At 45.2% G+C, this 16,788-nt stretch overlaps 2 protein-coding genes across 9 annotated transcripts; one reads left to right on the top strand and one right to left on the bottom strand.

The window, feature by feature from the left end:
- The first annotated feature begins 534 nt into the window (after positions 1-534).
- Positions 535-16,485, top strand: LOC6498374 (MLX-interacting protein). 4 transcript variants are annotated; one of them, XM_032455115.2, is made up of 12 exons: positions 535-650; positions 1,693-2,377; positions 3,987-4,093; positions 5,961-6,034; positions 7,254-7,370; positions 13,381-13,510; positions 13,576-13,662; positions 13,726-15,171; positions 15,241-15,844; positions 15,900-16,023; positions 16,082-16,211; positions 16,276-16,485. In XM_032455115.2, the coding sequence occupies exons 2-12, from the start codon at positions 1,845-1,847 to the stop codon at positions 16,404-16,406; spliced, it is 3,483 nt and encodes a 1,160-aa protein (XP_032311006.1). In that variant the 5' UTR covers positions 535-650; positions 1,693-1,844; the 3' UTR covers positions 16,407-16,485. The 4 variants fall into 4 exon arrangements, with proteins under 4 accessions (XP_032311006.1, XP_014762105.1, XP_014762106.1 ...); XM_014906619.3 differs by having other exon boundaries at positions 535-797; XM_014906620.3 differs by having other exon boundaries at positions 572-590.
- Positions 6,042-13,106, bottom strand: LOC6497150 (gustatory and pheromone receptor 39a). 5 transcript variants are annotated; one of them, XM_044716051.1, is made up of 5 exons: positions 7,810-8,776; positions 7,671-7,733; positions 7,522-7,611; positions 7,365-7,462; positions 6,042-6,058 (listed from the first exon to the last, which is right to left on the bottom strand). In XM_044716051.1, the coding sequence occupies exons 1-4, from the start codon at positions 8,686-8,688 to the stop codon at positions 7,379-7,381; spliced, it is 1,116 nt and encodes a 371-aa protein (XP_044571986.1). In that variant the 5' UTR covers positions 8,689-8,776; the 3' UTR covers positions 6,042-6,058; positions 7,365-7,378. The 5 variants fall into 5 exon arrangements, with proteins under 5 accessions (XP_044571986.1, XP_032311018.1, XP_001962661.2 ...); XM_032455127.2 differs by lacking the exons at positions 6,042-6,058; positions 7,810-8,776 and adding an exon at positions 12,150-13,106 and having other exon boundaries at positions 7,327-7,462; XM_001962625.4 differs by lacking the exons at positions 6,042-6,058; positions 7,810-8,776 and adding an exon at positions 11,070-12,003 and having other exon boundaries at positions 7,327-7,462.
- Positions 16,486-16,788: the final 303 nt, after the last annotated feature.

The following is a 16,788-nucleotide window of genomic DNA, read 5'->3' as shown; positions in this document are numbered from 1 at the left end:
ACAAAACGCACTAAAAAATCCAGATTCTGAAATTGAAAGGGATTGAGGGGTCCCTCCAATCTAGGGATCAGCCAGCATTATCCTTTATCAGTTATCAGGATATATTCCTTACAACAAAAAAGTATTTACTTTAATTTATACAAAAAACATCGATTTATCGAATAAGTTATCGGCATGGTAGATTCACAATAGTAGGGGGAGTCCCACAAATCTTCAAGCGTCATATTTGTCTATTAATCAAAAAATACGTGTTAGGCGCTACAGTTGACCCATTTTTTTAGCTGTTTTCTGAGTAAATGAGCAATAAAATTTGACATACACATAAATTTAATAATCTTTTTTTCATTTTCAAAATAATGTAAAAGTTGATAAGTAGCCACCACAGCTATGTTTTAGGACTACGTTGTGTCATAAACAAATAAAAATAAAGAATTTAAGTTTAGTTTTCCGTAATTCCAATTAAGGATATCGTTACAACGATATGTCTTTCTCACACTTGCGTTTTTTGCTCATCCTTGCGCGAGTTATCGATTTTTGGAAACTATTGACAACCCTATTGGGTGGGCGAGGGCTCGCTCCCCGCTTGTAATGTGTGTTAAATTGCAATTAACTACGTAGCAGCTAGTTGTGCGCGTGTGTGCGTTTCCGCGGTATATTATTTAGAGGCAGTTGCAGCTATGCCCCCAAACTTTTGAGCGTGTTGGTGCGAGAGTGGGCGTGTATGCGCCACAGAAAATGGGGAATCCGTGCCCGAAACAGAGGTCAAAAGTGTAAACGCGGAGCTCGTGCGAGGCAAGGTCAAATGCGATTGCGATTGCTATGGAGTGTAGATGAGCTTGTTTTGGCTTTTAGTTTATTAGTAGGAAAATAAAAATAACGCTGGTATTGCGTCCCACAAACGGTATCTGTATTAGTGTTAGCTTTGTAGCCTGCTCTTTAGGCATTCCTCCTCGTTCCCAGGCTGATAAGAGCGAGAGAGAGAGAGACGGAGGCAGAAAGAGCGCGTCAGCTGTTCAATGTTTTGGTTGTGTGCTGGTGGAGGGCACAGGTTTCGCTTGCTTCGCAGATTCGTTCTTTGAACAGTTCCATTTGGAACTCTCGCCTCCACGTATCCACTTGCCACGATCCTCAATAGCGCGCGCGTGCTTTTCAGAGTGTTTCAGAGCGTTATATTCGATGGAAATATTGCTGAATAGCTGGATCGGCGGCGTCGACGGCGGCAATTGAGTTTCCATTATCGGCAATTGCGGCGGTACGGAAGCGTTCTCGTTCTGACGTCTGACTTCTGCGCTACAGTGTCTCTGAGTCCGCCCACAGGCACCCCTTTCCGCGTGTGTGAATGTGTGTGCACTATATTTTTGTTATTATTATTGAGCTGATGACGCGTTCGTTGGCATAAGCGTTTCGCCAGAGAACGTGCGGATAAACTAGCTGGTAGCTGGTAGCTGCTATCTGGTAGCTACATTAATTAAAAGCAAACCAAAACCCAATCAAGGTGCAAATCAAACAACCATACTGGCCCCGCCATAGTAAACAAATCAATTACAAGTTCGATTCGATTCGATTTAATTTAAGAAGCCCGATTTCAGTGTATTAATAAACGTGCTAATAGCAACAGGCAGGCGAAATATTTATATGTTTTAGTCATAGTTTTTTCGAAATCATTCATTTGACCCGCGAACCCGTTTACAGAGTGATGGAAAATTCCCAGAGAGACACGGCCAGCGCCAAGAGTTAATTGCCATTGCCATACCTGAGACTTTAAAAGAGCATTAAATGTGCCCCGTCACGATCGCGAGAAAGCCCGCCAAACAATTCGAAACAACGGAGTGCAGCCGGTGAAAATGATGCTTAACCAAAAGTACGAAAGCTATCAACACACAAGCCAAATGTTTCCTCATCAAGACCAGCACCACCACCACCCGCAGCAGCAGCAGCAGCCGCACTTGCTGCAACATCAGCATCAGCAGCATCCAACCCTGACCCATAACTTTCCGCATCTTCAGTATGGAAATGCGGCTGGTGCTTCCACGAGCGCCACAGAATCCGCTGCGGCGGCGGATCTGTTAAAGGCCGAACGGGAGTCGATCCACTCCGGCCAGTTCATGGTCTCGCACTTCGAGGCCGAGGAGGCGCAGGACGATCTCGAGGACGATGAGGAAGTGAAGATGCTGGATCCCGAGGATCCGACGCTGGACAAGCCCGGCGAACCGGCCAACACCTGTCGCGACGTCCAGCTCTACGTTCCACAGACGGTCAGTCAGATAAATCGGATGGATCAGGAGTGCGATGAGAGCAGCATGAGCATGATTACTTCGCACCTGGAGATCGAGACGTCGCTGACTAAGCTGTTCAAGTGCATGAATCTGGCGTACAGGTGAGTCCCCATTCTCCATTCCCCATTCCCCAATGCCAGCAATCAGCGGCTGCCTACACGTGCCGCAGCTCCAAACACCCAAAAACAAAACGATCGACCGAGTGCCGAAAAGCCAAGTTTCCCTGGCCAGCATTGTTCACGCTCTCGCCGCGTGATAACAACGGACGGACGGGCCGGGACGGGCCGGCCCCAACTGACAAATCGAAAATCCAGCAACCGAAAAAGTGCTTGGACCGCTTTGGCCGCATAATCGGACGGCGAGGCGAGGCACGGCGGCTGCTCGGGTTACTTTGGCCAGAAGTTCGCTTTAATCGCTTGTCCTCCCACCCTACTCCCATTTCAGCAAACGCTAGCGAAAAATAGTATTTAAAAGAATTTTAAGGTGTAATATGAACTAGAGAAGTTATTAAGTTTTGAAGTAAAAAACAATTAGACTAGGCCCAGGTAATCAGGTATTTTAAGTCTAGAAACTCACCTTAAAAGGCTATAAAACCCTATAAGGAAACTACTTGTAAGAAAGATATTAAAAAGCATCCTAATTTATCATTAATTATCAAAGAAATAACCCACAGAGGTCCTACTTAAACCTACTTCCATAATAAATAAACATAAATAGAAATTATTTCCATAATTGTTATTGCAATTTGGAATCTAGGGTAGACCGTGGAGAGCTTTAGTCATCAAGCATCGTACGACATGTGCGTTTATTCGATCTATTTTTAAACTCCATTTCTGAACGACACTCTCTGGCCTGGACTGGCCTGGCCTGGTCTGGCCTATCCCGATGGCGACTTTGCTTTTTATTTCCTTTGTTGCGAGCAGGCGATATTTATTGGACTCTCCGTGCCTTATCAGCCAGAGAAGTATTATGTTATAAGAGCTTATCAGCTCCAGCGTTTATACACAAATTTCATTCAGGTTGTTTTTTGTTTTCCGTTTTGTTTTTTGTTGGCCAATATAGTACTGCCCTGTGGAATAATGCGCAAATAGAGAAATCATTCTAGCGAATAGACATTTAGTAATTATTAGTAGAAAATTATGGAAAAATTACGACGAAAATCTATCAAGGTTAAGGGATTTGATAAGGTTTTCAATAACATTTCATTATTTTTCACTCCAGAGACTTAAATCTTTAAATATTATAATATTTTAGGATATATCTTTTATAGGGAAACTTCACTGTAGCACTGTAGCTCTTCGTGGGGCATAAAGAAAGTACCTACCATATAGCTATTAATATATATACTGATTTCCCAGAGATTATGGCTCTGTTGGGGTTAGGGGTTTTCCTATTTTTAGACTGCAATCTGCAATCGATTTTTCTTTATTATGTCAAAACAGCGATAGATCCGGAGATAAGCGGCCACAGAGTAGGTGTCATAAAGAGAGTGACGTTTTGAGTATAAATTGGTGCTCTGGAGGGGTTCCAATTCATACATCATGATTGCATCCAAAGTATCCAACAGATCTGACTTATCTAACAGAGATCTTAGCTAAGAAAGATATATTATATTCCTCTTCTGATCAAGCCTAGTTGTTTTCTATTACATCTCCTATAATATCCCCCTTTTTGATCACTTTTTAATACAATTTTGTTATTATTTTCCAGCCAAAAGCTCACATCCCCCAAATGGAATCATTTCAAAGGAGTGCGACTTCGTTGGAAGGACAAAATCCGCCTCAACAATGTCATTTGGAGGTGTTGGCATATGCAGTGTAAGTAATATCTGGAGAATAGCTGGGATTTTGTTAGTTAAAGGGCAAAAAACAATTAAGAATCTTAGAAATCTTGTGTCTCTAGGAATTGCTATTTTTCTAAGCTTTTCAGTTGGAGTCTACTGCTCCTAAGGTAGCTTCCCAGCCAGATGAGCCACATAATTGTGGCAATAAATTGCCATCCGGCTTGTAGCAGATCCAAGGCATTGAACCTGGGACTGGGATGGGTGCTGGGAATCTGGGAAAGGCCGCACGTTGCCAAGCGAGCAGCCAGTCTCCCCAGCCATCGTCTCCATCGCTACTCTTTGCCCTTATCAGGAGCAGTGCCAGCGCCAGCGCCAGCCCTTATCAGAGTCTGAAAGCTCTCTTCGGTAATACACCGGGGCGGTTGTCATTTCATTTGAATTCCATGGGATTTTGTTTTTGGGCTACCCGCTACCGCTTAATTAAGCGCTGAGAACATAAGATCTCGCCATTGCCAAGATCAGACTGGGTTAGTTGCTGTTAAATACATTTTAGTGCACACCCGCTCGCTCGTGTAGACAGGCACCTCCACCCAAGACTCTTCTGACAGTTCTGGGAAGTGTAGCCCATCCAGATGTCCCATTGATTAGCACCTCAACCGTAGACACGGAAACAAAAGAATCAAAAATAATCGAATATATAAATCAAAATCAAAAATATACTGAATGGGCAAACATAGACGTCGATGTGCGGCCTGCCACTGCTGCCTGTCTGCAACTGTTACTGATATAATTTTCAAAATTTTCCATCAGTTACATCATTAGTGCGAGTGAGAAGCCCAAGGCGCTGCTTTACAAACCGTAAAATACAACGCCGGCGTCCGCGATTATCTCGCCGCTCTCCGCCAGATTGCCGGACAACAACAACCACCCACCACCACCACCCAAAGGCAAATGGAAATTTTATTTCAAATAATATTCATACGACACATCTTGGCAATTAGTAATATTCCTCTATGATTCTTAATTAATTAAGATTTTCAAATAATTTCGTCATAATTCTCTGTCTTCTAAGAGAAGAAACTCTTCAGACGAAATAATTTCTCTAGATAGTCTACCTTTTTATCATTTTTTATAACTGTTGGTGGAAAAATTTAGACGTTTATTGGGGTCTGTCTAAAAATAATACTTTACTATCATGCTGGCCAAAAAAAAAAGAACAAATTATCTCCATTTTAGTCAAGAAATGTTTATAGTAATGTTTATACTAAAGGCTCATCAAGTAGTCTAAAATAAGCGCGTGCCCGAGGCGCTTCACACTTGAAATTAGTTCTTATACGAATTATTATCAATTGATTTAAAATATTATATAAATGCATGCCATGCCATATCATACTTTGGTTGCTATTTTAAGCTTATCAGATGCTTTATTTATAAGATACTTTTCCAATGAATAGTTAAGTAGAAATTAAAGGGAATTTCCAACAGATAATTATAGTAAATAAATGATATTTAATATTTATGACTAATATTTCCACTAAATTTTGTCAATAATTCTCTAATGATTAGAGCTCTGATTCCTCTAATCTTCTGAACCTCTCTCTACCCTCTGACATAAACTTATTCCTGCAACTGTTCTTTATCTTATTTTTATGCATTTTTGTTAGATAAGCTATAAGAATAATCGGTTATTGTCCGTAACAGTTGTGCATGAAAACCCCCATATCTGAAAACGATTAAGAGCCAGGGGTTCTCACACACGTGTTACTGTCACTGGATGGGTTTTGTCATCTCCGGGGAAGCTCGCTATCTCCACCTATCTCCCCAGAATCTTATCATGTTATTTTCCGTTGAGAGTGCCGCCTCCCTTACAAAACTGAATTCGTACCTTTTCTATTTTGCAGTCATCCAAAAGCGCAGAACTCCGGTGTGTCAATTTGCCTCGCCGTTGGACGTTGACATACACAGTAATCCCCAAGTAAGTACAGCCCTCAGATACCTTCTAGTAAGTAGCATGAATAGTATAGTAATAAGTAATTACTTGTTATAATTAATATAGGTTAATAGGATGTTTAGTAACCTAGTATCTATTGCCTAATTCCTAGTATTCTACAGATTCTAGATGACTATAGTTTCTAATAACTATGTCTATAAATATCAACAATTTTTGCACAGTTATCTGTAGAATTTATAATAGCTATACTAGTTAGTTCGGAACTTGCCACACTGCTCTTTGATGACAAATCGGCAATATCGAATAAGATTAACAAAGAATGCCCCCCCCCTAATATAATACAAAAATGCCGCCATATCGTAGTTATTTTAAAAGGAAAGCATTTCTTATCCCCAGAAAGCTAAAAACATAAAGAATTCTACATCTTCCCGAGTATAGAATTGGTTTGTTGAAATCTAATTATTTTCCAAATATCTGTATAATGTTTAAATCTTAAATTAATCTCCCATATCTCTTAAACAACAAGCCTATAAATAATAAAGATTTTGTTTGTTAAAATCTAATTATTTTTCAAATATCTTAAATCCATATCTTAAATATCTTAAAAATCTCTAATCTGTAAAATAATAACCCAGCCTTGACTTTCTTCCATATCTTTTAAACGTCAAGCCCCTAACCCCTTTTCTTTACACGCCCATTTTGTGTATATTTTGCGTCTAAAGTTAATTTCCATATCGGACCTTGACTAGGCTGAAGACCTTTCTTTATCTCGCACTTGCTCACGTACCCAGACTGAGACATTATCAGAAATTTTGGGGCTGGCATCGACTCTGCTCCCTGTTTAGGAATTATCTTATCGGGTTTACAACTTGTTTTAATTTGGGCAGTCGACGGAGGAAAGCTTGCGTGCGGCCAGACTGGTACAATGTTAAAATTATTAATACATTTCACTATAATTGACACTTTAATTAAGGGGATTATTGATAGAAAAAGGTGCAGGGATCCTTAAATTACATTTACTACTACAAGTATAAGTGATTGTCCTTAAAATATTCCAATCTTTAAGCCCCTTTTAAACCTTATATTGCCACACGACAAATCCCCAGCAAACAATAATAGTTTTTATCTTTACGGAAGTATAAGGCACGTTTATTCCTAACCAAGTTAGTTTATTATATTTACTATATGTGTACTATTAAGTAATCCCTCCTAATCCAACTCAATCTCGTTGTATCTCATACAGACAGTTGTGCTCGAGGGCAAGTATTGGAAACGTCACTCGGCTGTAATCAAAGCTGAGTACAGAAAATGGCGCAAAAACTATAGATCAAAGGCAACCGGATGCTTGACTTACGACTCGGTAAGTAATTATACTTTAATGGACTTGGTTGAGTTCTCCATTTCCTTGAACTGCACTAGGATCACCATGTACGTAAAGATTGCCGTAAAAAGCTACAAAAATAATTTAAATAATTTGGATGAATAGTAAGGTAAGGTCCTTCAAAGATCACCTTAAACAAAGTACTCTTATCCAAAGCAAAGAATCCATAGGCCGTAAGAATGGGTTGCTGTCGAAGGTTCTTGAGGAGAAATTTTTCTATCTGGAAAGTAGAATTGGAGTGTTTTAGGAAAGGGTTTAAAAAGGAAGGAGTTTACTTACCATTTTATCCAAACCTGTCCCAGTTCTAGGCACCTTGGCCAATATTTTAGCTGTTTTATTTGCCTAAAAACATGAATTAAAAGCAACTATTAAATAAAAAGGATAGGCAATATTAAAACCCAACCCAAAACAAACTCACTTCCACTGTAATACCATTAGAGCGAAGCATGAGAACCAACATTATTATCCACGGGAGACCCCAAGTGGCGGAGGATATAAAAATAATTGGAACTGTCCGGGACTCGAACTTGCCCTCCATTATCGTGCTGATCATGTAGAATGGACCAGAGGGGCCCATCAGCAAGATCAGGGCCACAATGGGCAGCATGAGCTGGCCGAAACAGTCGGCCAGTTCGCCCTGGCAGATGGCCAAGATCCGTTGCCGGCCATTGAGCTCAGAGGGCAGAACTTCCAAGCAAAGCTGCCGGTTGTAGTGACCCAGTCCCGCTGCCATAATCATCTTGAGGCAGACGAAGAACACCAGCAGGAGGCAGAGCACCAGGAAGGCATACACGTAGACCACCAGGCACAAGGCCAAAGCGAGGGGGGCCATGCCGGACTGGCTGTAGCCGTTCAGTAAGTTCCCAAAGCCGAGGACTGTGAGCACTCCGTAGAGTATGAGGTAGTGCAGAAATTGCTTGTCGGTGCTCTTGTCCAGGCACTTCCGGTTCAGACGCAACATGTCCTGGACCAACTTCCGGTGGCGGTGGCGTCGCAAGTAGAGAATCCCGTAGAGAAGGCAGAGCACCAGGCAGGTGCTCCGGAAAATGATAGTTTCGTAGAAGTTGCCCGTCCGGTTGTAGATGGTAAGGTGGATTATTTGGGGCTGCAGGTGGACGAAGGTGAAGCACCCGGCGGAGGCAACCAGCATGGCCAGGGTGTATAGGAGGGCGTATCGCTCGCCCGGAGGTGTGGCCGACAGCTCACAGGCCTCCGAGTCGAAGTGCCAGCACATCATGCCCAGCAGATGGAGCAGCCGAAGGTAAATCCGCAAGTCCCGGCACAGTCCCGGAGACATGCTGTCGTCGAGGAGCCACTTCGAACTAACCAATCAGCCTAATGAGCGGAGACTCTATTGTTGCCAAATAATCAGATAGGAAGAGCCAATATTTACACGGTAATTGATTACGGCTATCGGGCTAATGTATGAGGTAATTCAAATAAAAAAGCCAATAAATAATATTGGGTGGGGAAATAATTGGCTCGCACTTTAAAGGATGGTAAAAGGATTACTTTAAAGTATGACAAAGTGAGCTCACGAGCTTACTAATGATTGATGTGGGGTCAGAACTTAATTCGGATGAAATTAAAAGCTAAACAGTTTAAACTTTGGTAGTTTTAGTAAACATTTTGGGAGATAACCCAGCCCAGATAGAGCTACTGATCAGTAAAGAAAAAGAGGGGGAGCTTCTGTCAAATATGGGTCCAAATTATAGAAATAAGATTCTGTATACTCACCTCTCCCTGAACATCCGTGAAACCCATTACCTGATAGAGCAAAACCACCCAAGGAATGCTCCAGTATATGCTAGTAAGGCAGATCAAATAAAACCGCCAAGACCTGCGGAAACTTCCCACGAAAATGGTGGAAATCAGGAAAAAGGGTCCCGAAGGCGTTATCAGAAATATGAAGCCGATAATAAACAGGAACATGAGACCAAAGCATCGGTTCATCTCCTCCCGACACAGGCACACTAGTTCAGTATAATCATTGAAGATTTCTAAGAATTTTCCACCTTCCTTGGCAGACTTTAAGTTATCCTTCATCCTTTGGTTGTAGAGCCTGAATGCCCCGAGTAGAATGCGTTGAAAAAAGGTGAAAAGAACGACTATCTGGCCCAGGATGAGGTGGGCGAACCCGTACTGCAGAAGGTAGACAGGGATAACTGGCGGAAGCACTCCGGCCTCCCAATACCCGTGGGCGTAGTTCAGGACACAAGTCACAAAGAGCGTCATGTTCAGGATGTAGAGTAGCCAGGAGTTTGAAGCTTCGCTGTTGCCCTCCAAGAGTCGATGGAGCCTCAGGATTGACTCCAGAAGCTTGGCAAAGCGACTACGTCGGAAGTAGAGGTGGATGTAGACCAGCAGGGTCACCAGGGAGCAGCTCCGGATGTTGATCTGGGCATAGTAGTTGCCGGTGCTGTTGTGCTTTCCCATTGTGAGGTGATGCGGATAGACGGAACAGTAGATGTTCAAGAGGCAGGTGTTCAGAAGCACCACAGCCAGATATATCCGCGCCTTCCGGTTCTCAGAGGCACTTTCCAGGACCCAGCCCTTCTCCAAATCGACACTGAATCGGAGAACTCCGAGCCAACGGAGGGTCTTTAATTGAATTTGAAACTTCCTGCAATCGTTGCGCGACATTCTGTGAACTCTTCCGAACTAATAGGCTTAAACGAAAGGCTAAAGCGCCTTTGACCATTTTAATGGAAGCCCATTAGTTGACAGAAGAGCGTGTTAGGCGCGACTTTATAAATATTGAAATAGTCTGGGCCACCCCCACCACATCCCACCCCGAAAATAGCCAGCCAAATATTTGTGTAGTTGGGTGGCGTCCATTAGGTCATGACATCCCTATCCCTAGCGGGAAATCATTGGAGCTTACCTCCATTCTCACCGAATCCGATCGCAAACACATTAGGATGGAGAGTGTGTAGGGGAGATTCCACAAAAGCACATTAACCAGGGCATGAATCATAAAGGCAGTGCCCACGCGACGGGCGTCCAACTCGAAGAAGACGGTTATTAGAAAGAACGGAGCACCTGGGGCCGATAGGAGCACAAACGACATGACCACCACCAATGATATCCCGAAATCGTGGTTTATCCGGTACTGGCAGAGGTATAGGAGTCGGGTCTGTTGCCGCAACCGACAGGAGAACAGATTCTGGGATAGAGCCAAGCTCGTGAGAGTTGCACTTGCCAGGTCCTTGTTGTAGAGCTGCATCAGGCTGGTGGAGATTCGTATCAGGTAGTTGTGGAAGGCCAAAACAAGGCCGACCAGCATGTAGGTATACGTGGAGATGGAAATTATGATCAGAGTTTGCCACAAATTGAGGTCAGTGTGGAAGAAGACCTTGAGGTTCACCAGACAATTGAGGATAACCTGGCTGGCAAAGAGGGCATAGGCCCTCAGGAATCCCTTGTCCTGCTGATTTTGGAGATCCAAGCGGTTCGCATAGATTAGCTGGGATACAGATCTGAACATCAAACTAGAAGGGAGGGAGGGATGAACACGTGGAGTAGTGGCCTATAGAGATCGGAAATGAGCCTATGGAGGCATGTTTAAATAAGAATCAGCACTAGGGGTATTAGGATATAAACTTTTGAATACTATGGTTTTAAAGGCCGTCCCCTCTTTTCTCATAACTTTTAAACACCTGTTGTTGACGTACATACCTGGACAGCAACTCTATTGCCCATAAAAATGGCCGTACACGTCAGCAATGTGGGGAAGAGCCAGACCAAGTTGGTGAGTAATTTTAAGCCGAGGGGCTTATCCGTCTGTATTATCATGGTTAAATAAATCACACCTGATACGTCAAGCGAGGCAAACATCCAAGACAGCCAGGCGATAAAGCCATATACGAGGCTGATATCTACGTTGCAGAGTAGGATCAGGCGGTCGTGCAGATCCAGGCAACTACGCAGACGACTGAGACAGTTTCCCTTGGAGCTACTCACTTGCCCGAGAATGTCTTCGATCCTGGCCTGGTTCCACCTGATCACCAGCTGGAGGATGTGCATCATACAGAAGTAGGTGCCCATTGTGAAGCTGGTGACCAGGTAGCGCAGAGGAAATCCCAGGGAGGTGAGCACAAATAGGCGGGATGCGTCCAAGAGCCATTCGAAGATGCACGTCTTGACAAAGTTGGCCATGTACAGGACGTTGGTGGCCACTATGAGCCAGAGTAATCGCCTCGGCAGTACCAGGCGCAGATCCGCCAGGTGCCTGCTCCGGTAGCGCTCTATCTGGCGGACAATCCGCAGATGGGGGGCCTGCAGCCAGATGAGCCAGGCGTTCTGCACCACCAGCATGCCCAGGGCCACCACCACCACCAGTCGGTCGAAGTGGTTGCCGGTTTTGGTCAGGTCGGGATTGAAACAACGCCTCCAGTAGATGATCATCACGGCCATGCACCCGACCAGGTAGGCCTGCAGCGCAAAGTGCACCACGTAGCATATGAGGCTGCGACGGAGCAGGAACTTTTTCTGGCTGGGATTGAATTCTATGCAGAAGATGCCCAGGTAGCGGCACAGGCGGTAGTAGGCGCAGAGCTCTCCGGATTGAAAGTCGTCCATTTCTCAGGGATACTAACTTAGGAATGGTTTCTTGAGAAGTCTGGTTCTTATAAGTGACCTGGCATTCCCACGATTACTTGATTGTTTGTTTCTTTTATTAAAAAAATAAATGGATAGGCCTTTGGTTATGAAAACACTCCTAAGTACCGGGTATTGTATTCAGACCACTTCACTTACCTGATTAAAGACGTCATTGACGGCCAGTGGCAGGATGATGTAGAAAATCAAGGGAGTCAACCAACCGGAAACGAGGATTAGCTCCCTCATCGAGTGGAACATATCCAAGGTCGTGATGTAAGATATCAGAACGCACTGCATGACCTGGTACAGGAACAGGAACAGCAGCGATCCCCCATAGACATCCACCAGCTCGCTCTGGCCCAGTAGCAGGATGAGGTCATGGGTTCGCAAGGATCCTGCTAGACTTTTGATTGTTAGGGAATCGGTGGCCACCAGTTGTTCTAGCTGCTCTCCTTGAATCCGTAGAATCCCCTGCATAACGCACACCATGCCACTGTAGCAGGTGAAGAGGTAGTTGGCCTGGATGCATCGAAAAAAGAATCCCAGCAGGATGACAGTACGCCCGAACTGCAAACTGGTCAGCCAGGTCTTGAAGGCAAACATTGCTATCATTAATATGTAAAAGAGGCAGATGGCCAGCCAGGTTCGGTAGATCCATTGAATGGCATTCTCTGTCCTAGCGTCCAGTTGCCCGAATAGCTTCATCTGCGAGAGTCGCTGCAGGAGCTTCGATTGCGAGTTTTGGTGACATCTGAACCACAAGTTGGCAAACAACTGGGTGAGGGAGGTGCTTATGATGACGGCATTGTCGAAGATTTTGCCAGTGTTTGTGCCCGTATCCAGGTAATAGAGGGATTCGGCTAAGGCTGCCACCAGAGCAGACACGAAAACAAAAGCCACCAAAATTTGGATCCCAAACGACAACCACGAGCCACGGAGCCAGACGGCGGAAATCGAGTCGGGGAAGTCCAAGTCACTCAGGCCGAAGTATCGCTGGTGGCGCAAGAAGCCCAGAAACCTTCTCTTGGCCCGGCACATGCTACTGGTTGTATCTCAAACTGGGAACTAGCCAACTGATGCGTCCTACTTTCAGTCGACACTTCAATTAAATTAATGGCCTGGAACAGTGGACACTATCTGTTAGTAACTATCTATACTGTATCACCAAAGAAGATTCATTGAGAAGATAGAGAAGACTTAAAACCCATAATATCCATAGAAATATTATTAGTATTACTATGCCTAGTATCACTCTTTAAAAGCTTTCCACTTCATTTCCAAACTGCCAGCACATGACCCAGCCGAATGACAGCCGTTTATACATTTTGACGTCTCGCCGGGACTATCGTTTATGAAAAATCTATTGATTACCTTAAACTTTTTTCAGAAAAGCGAGTTGGACTTTCTGGAATGGTCGCCCCTGAACGATAGGAATCTTATGATAGACGAATGGACAACTGACACCCTGTTCTCTGCCATAAATGTTCCGTTTCCCTTTCCGGATTCAAGAGAAATCGGTAAGTTTTCAATGGCCTTAAAAAAATAATAACTTAAAATCAATAAAATGTTTATGGTTTAACAGCACGTGGCGCAAGCATTGCGGATTTCATACAGCCAAGTCTGGGCCCCCTGCAACCGAATTTAGATGACATTGACGTCTCTTTCTCAGGTCAGTAAGTCTGGGCTTAAGACTGTAACTGAGTTTAATTTAAACGGACGTCGTCCTTTTCAGACCTGATACCTGCTACCCGATTGCCGCCTGTTCCAGAGGAGGGCACCGATGCGGAGATGCTCAAGAACGACGACTACTGCCTGTCAGCCATTGTGGGCGCCCCGCACACTCTCTACAGCAGTGACAGAATGATGGACGTGGTTATCAGCAACAACAGCGGCGCCGGAGACATCGACGCCAACATGATGGAGCTCAACACACCCATCAACACCATGGCCTATAATGAGATCGAACAAAGGTTCTCTGTGGCGCGGCAGGAGCAGCAGGCCGCCAACGAGTCTCAGTTGTTGGGCGACTCGAGCTCGTTGCCAGGTCGGATGCACGGCAGCAAGCACTTCGGAGCCATCAATGCGGGTGACAACACCAGCAACAGGTGCGTCATCAACGGCCGGGTGGCGAAGAGCACACAGCGGCCATTCCGGCGGGAGCCCCACAACTACGACAAGGCCCAGCCCACTCTACACCAGACGAACCTCTACCAGCAAATGCTGGCCGAGCAGCAGAAGAACCAACAGCAGCAACATCAGTCGCAGATGGGCGGAGGCATTGTGTTGCAGGCAGCTTCTTTCCAAACATCTCAACAACAACAGCAGCAACAGCAACAGCAGCAAATAAACCAGCAACAGCAACATTTTCCCACTCAGCAGGCGAACGCTTTCGCCAACCAAAGTTTTCTAAGCGGCTACACGGACACTTACCAGCAACAACAACAGCAGCAGCAGCAACAGCCTCTCAACGTCAAAGTGGAGCCTCTGCAGAACGATATACTGTCGTTGCACAATGACAGCGGGTACAACTCCATCGGCTACAAACCCTATCCGCAGTTCAAGAAATCCGCCTCAACAGGAACGTTTCTCAACGTTCCTAGGTTGCCGCAACAGCAGCAACAAGGATACTTGCAACAGGAGCCGCCTCAAATGCAACAATCGCTTCCCTTGGGCCTGACTACCCAGCAGCTGTTGCAGCTATCACGCCAGCAGCAGACACCTCCCACCCATCAGCAACAGCACCAATCAGCAGTAGCATGCCTGTTGCAGCAACAGCATCAGCAGCAGCAACAACAACAGCAGCAACAGCAACAGCAGCAGCAGCATCATCAGACATCTGTTAGTACAGCCACTTGGGTGTCCCCCAACACCATCTTGCCCAAAGAAATCCATCGCTCGAACAGCTTGCCACTGAACGTAACTCTGAACAAGCCGACCGACGGCCGACAGCTCATCCACGAACAACCTTTCGCCGTTCCCAAGTATCATGTTAAGGGAAAGTCAAGGGTGCGAAGCAACTCGATGCACCAGCAGCACACCTCTGTGGTGGGAGCTGGCAGAGCGTGTGGGTCGTCCCTGAGCGCCCACAGTTGCAGTAACTTGCTGGTGGCAGAGCCAATGCAGCCAGCCACCAGCGATCCCATGCTCAACAGCACTCTGGCCCAGTTGTTGACGTCGAGTGAGTAGCAGAAGGAGGAGGAGCAACCTCTTTAAAACCAAACTATAATAAAACTGTTCCCCCTTCCAGATTCACGTTTGCAGACAGCCGTAGCGAACAGTTCACCATCTAATTCATCCACCGCTAATGCCATAGCCACCACTAGCACCACCAGCAACATGTCCCCGGCTCTTTACGCTGCAATAACAACGCCGCTATCGGTGCCAGTGCCAACGCAACAACACTCACCAAAGAAGTCAGCCTCGCTACCCATGGCCATCAATCCGGCGCTGAACAGTCCTCCCGGCGCAGCGAAAATGCAGAGCTTCGGTCCATCCATTGGAAATCTGGGCGGCAGTAGCCTCAGCCTATCGCCGGAATCGCCGTTCCACGAGTCACAGGACTCGCCACTTTCCCCGTCGGCCAGTCTCAAGTTCCAGCCGAGGGACACTCAGCGGCGGGCGGGCCACATCCACGCCGAGCAGAAGCGACGTTATAACATTAAGAACGGCTTCGACACCCTACACGCTCTTATTCCACAACTGCAGCTCAACCCGACCACCAAGCTGAGCAAGGCAGCGATGCTGCAGAAGGGAGCGGACCACATAAAGCAGCTGCGACAGGAGCGCAGTGTACTGAAGGATAAGATCGAGGCACTTCGAATTGAGCGGGATGACCTGAACAACTCCTTAACGTAAGGAGCCTTGCTTTCATCCTATTTCTCGTCCTAATAGAACTCTTTCCGATAGGCACCTCCACTCCATTCTGCCGGCCAATGGAGCGCCAGTTACGAGACAGGGATCAGAGCATGTGCGGCAGCTGTACGAAATCTATGTGCGGTACAACACAATGAATGACTGGAAGTTTTGGATTGTAAGCCTGATATTTTTCACACCTCATTGACCTTATTTAATTGGATTATCCTTTTTAGTTGGGTCTCATTTTGGAGCCACTGCTTGCCTCTTATACTTCAACTGTTTCAAGTGCCAGTCTGGACGAACTCCGTCGGACAGCCTTCTTATGGGTGGATCAGCACTGTTCCCTCATTGACCTGCGACCCGGTAGGTCCCTTACCCTCAATACATTTGAACAAAAATATAATTAAACTACTATCTTCTGTTATAGCTGTTACAAATAAATTGAAGTACCTATCTATGCACACAGACATAGTGTCGGAGCCGCCTAGCACGTTGCAAGAAGAGGTTACCAAGGCCTTGCAGAACTCAAGTGGACAGCATCCGAACCTACATGGCTAACACTGTTGATGCTCCTGTCCGTGATAAGAATTTATTCAGTCTTTTTTTTAGAAATAAATGCTACAAATTGTTTGGCTTACTTGCTCGCCCAAGTTCATTATGAATTGTACAAAATGAATGTTAGAAAGAAAGATTTTTATACAAGAGATTGGCAGCTGCCATATTACGCAAAAGCAGCAAATAGTGCCTACCTTTTCGACTTAAGGGTAAAATAAATACATTTTACAAAATTTAAATGCTGATAGTCTGTTACTGATTTTTGTGTAATTTCTGCCCACTGTGGCTTCCCCGATAAGTACTATCTATATGCGTCCAATCGGTAGACATTGTTGATTATAAAGCTGAGAGCGAGGCAAGGCGTTGCCTTAGTTTACATAGCTCT

This window comes from Drosophila ananassae, chromosome 3R, assembly GCF_017639315.1.
Source record: "Drosophila ananassae strain 14024-0371.13 chromosome 3R, ASM1763931v2, whole genome shotgun sequence".
Lineage (NCBI taxonomy): Eukaryota > Metazoa > Arthropoda > Insecta > Diptera > Drosophilidae > Drosophila > Drosophila ananassae.
Note: the sequence above shows the minus strand (reverse complement) of the source record. Positions and strands in the feature narration are given on the sequence as shown.

Coding starts and splice junctions, on each gene's coding strand:
- LOC6497150 (XM_001962625.4), bottom strand. CDS start 11,972: ATGGACGACTTTCAATCCGGAGAGCTCTGCGCCTACTACCGCCTGTGC. Junction 7,612..7,670: donor GGACAGGTTTGGATAAAATG/GTAAGTAAACTC, acceptor TCTACTTTCCAG/ATAGAAAAATTTCTCCTCAA. Junction 7,463..7,521: donor ATAAGAGTACTTTGTTTAAG/GTGATCTTTGAA, acceptor TTATTTTTGTAG/CTTTTTACGGCAATCTTTAC.
- LOC6498374 (XM_032455115.2), top strand. CDS start 1,845: ATGATGCTTAACCAAAAGTACGAAAGCTATCAACACACAAGCCAAATG. Junction 13,663..13,725: donor CATTGACGTCTCTTTCTCAG/GTCAGTAAGTCT, acceptor CGTCCTTTTCAG/ACCTGATACCTGCTACCCGA. Junction 16,212..16,275: donor CCTCATTGACCTGCGACCCG/GTAGGTCCCTTA, acceptor CTTCTGTTATAG/CTGTTACAAATAAATTGAAG.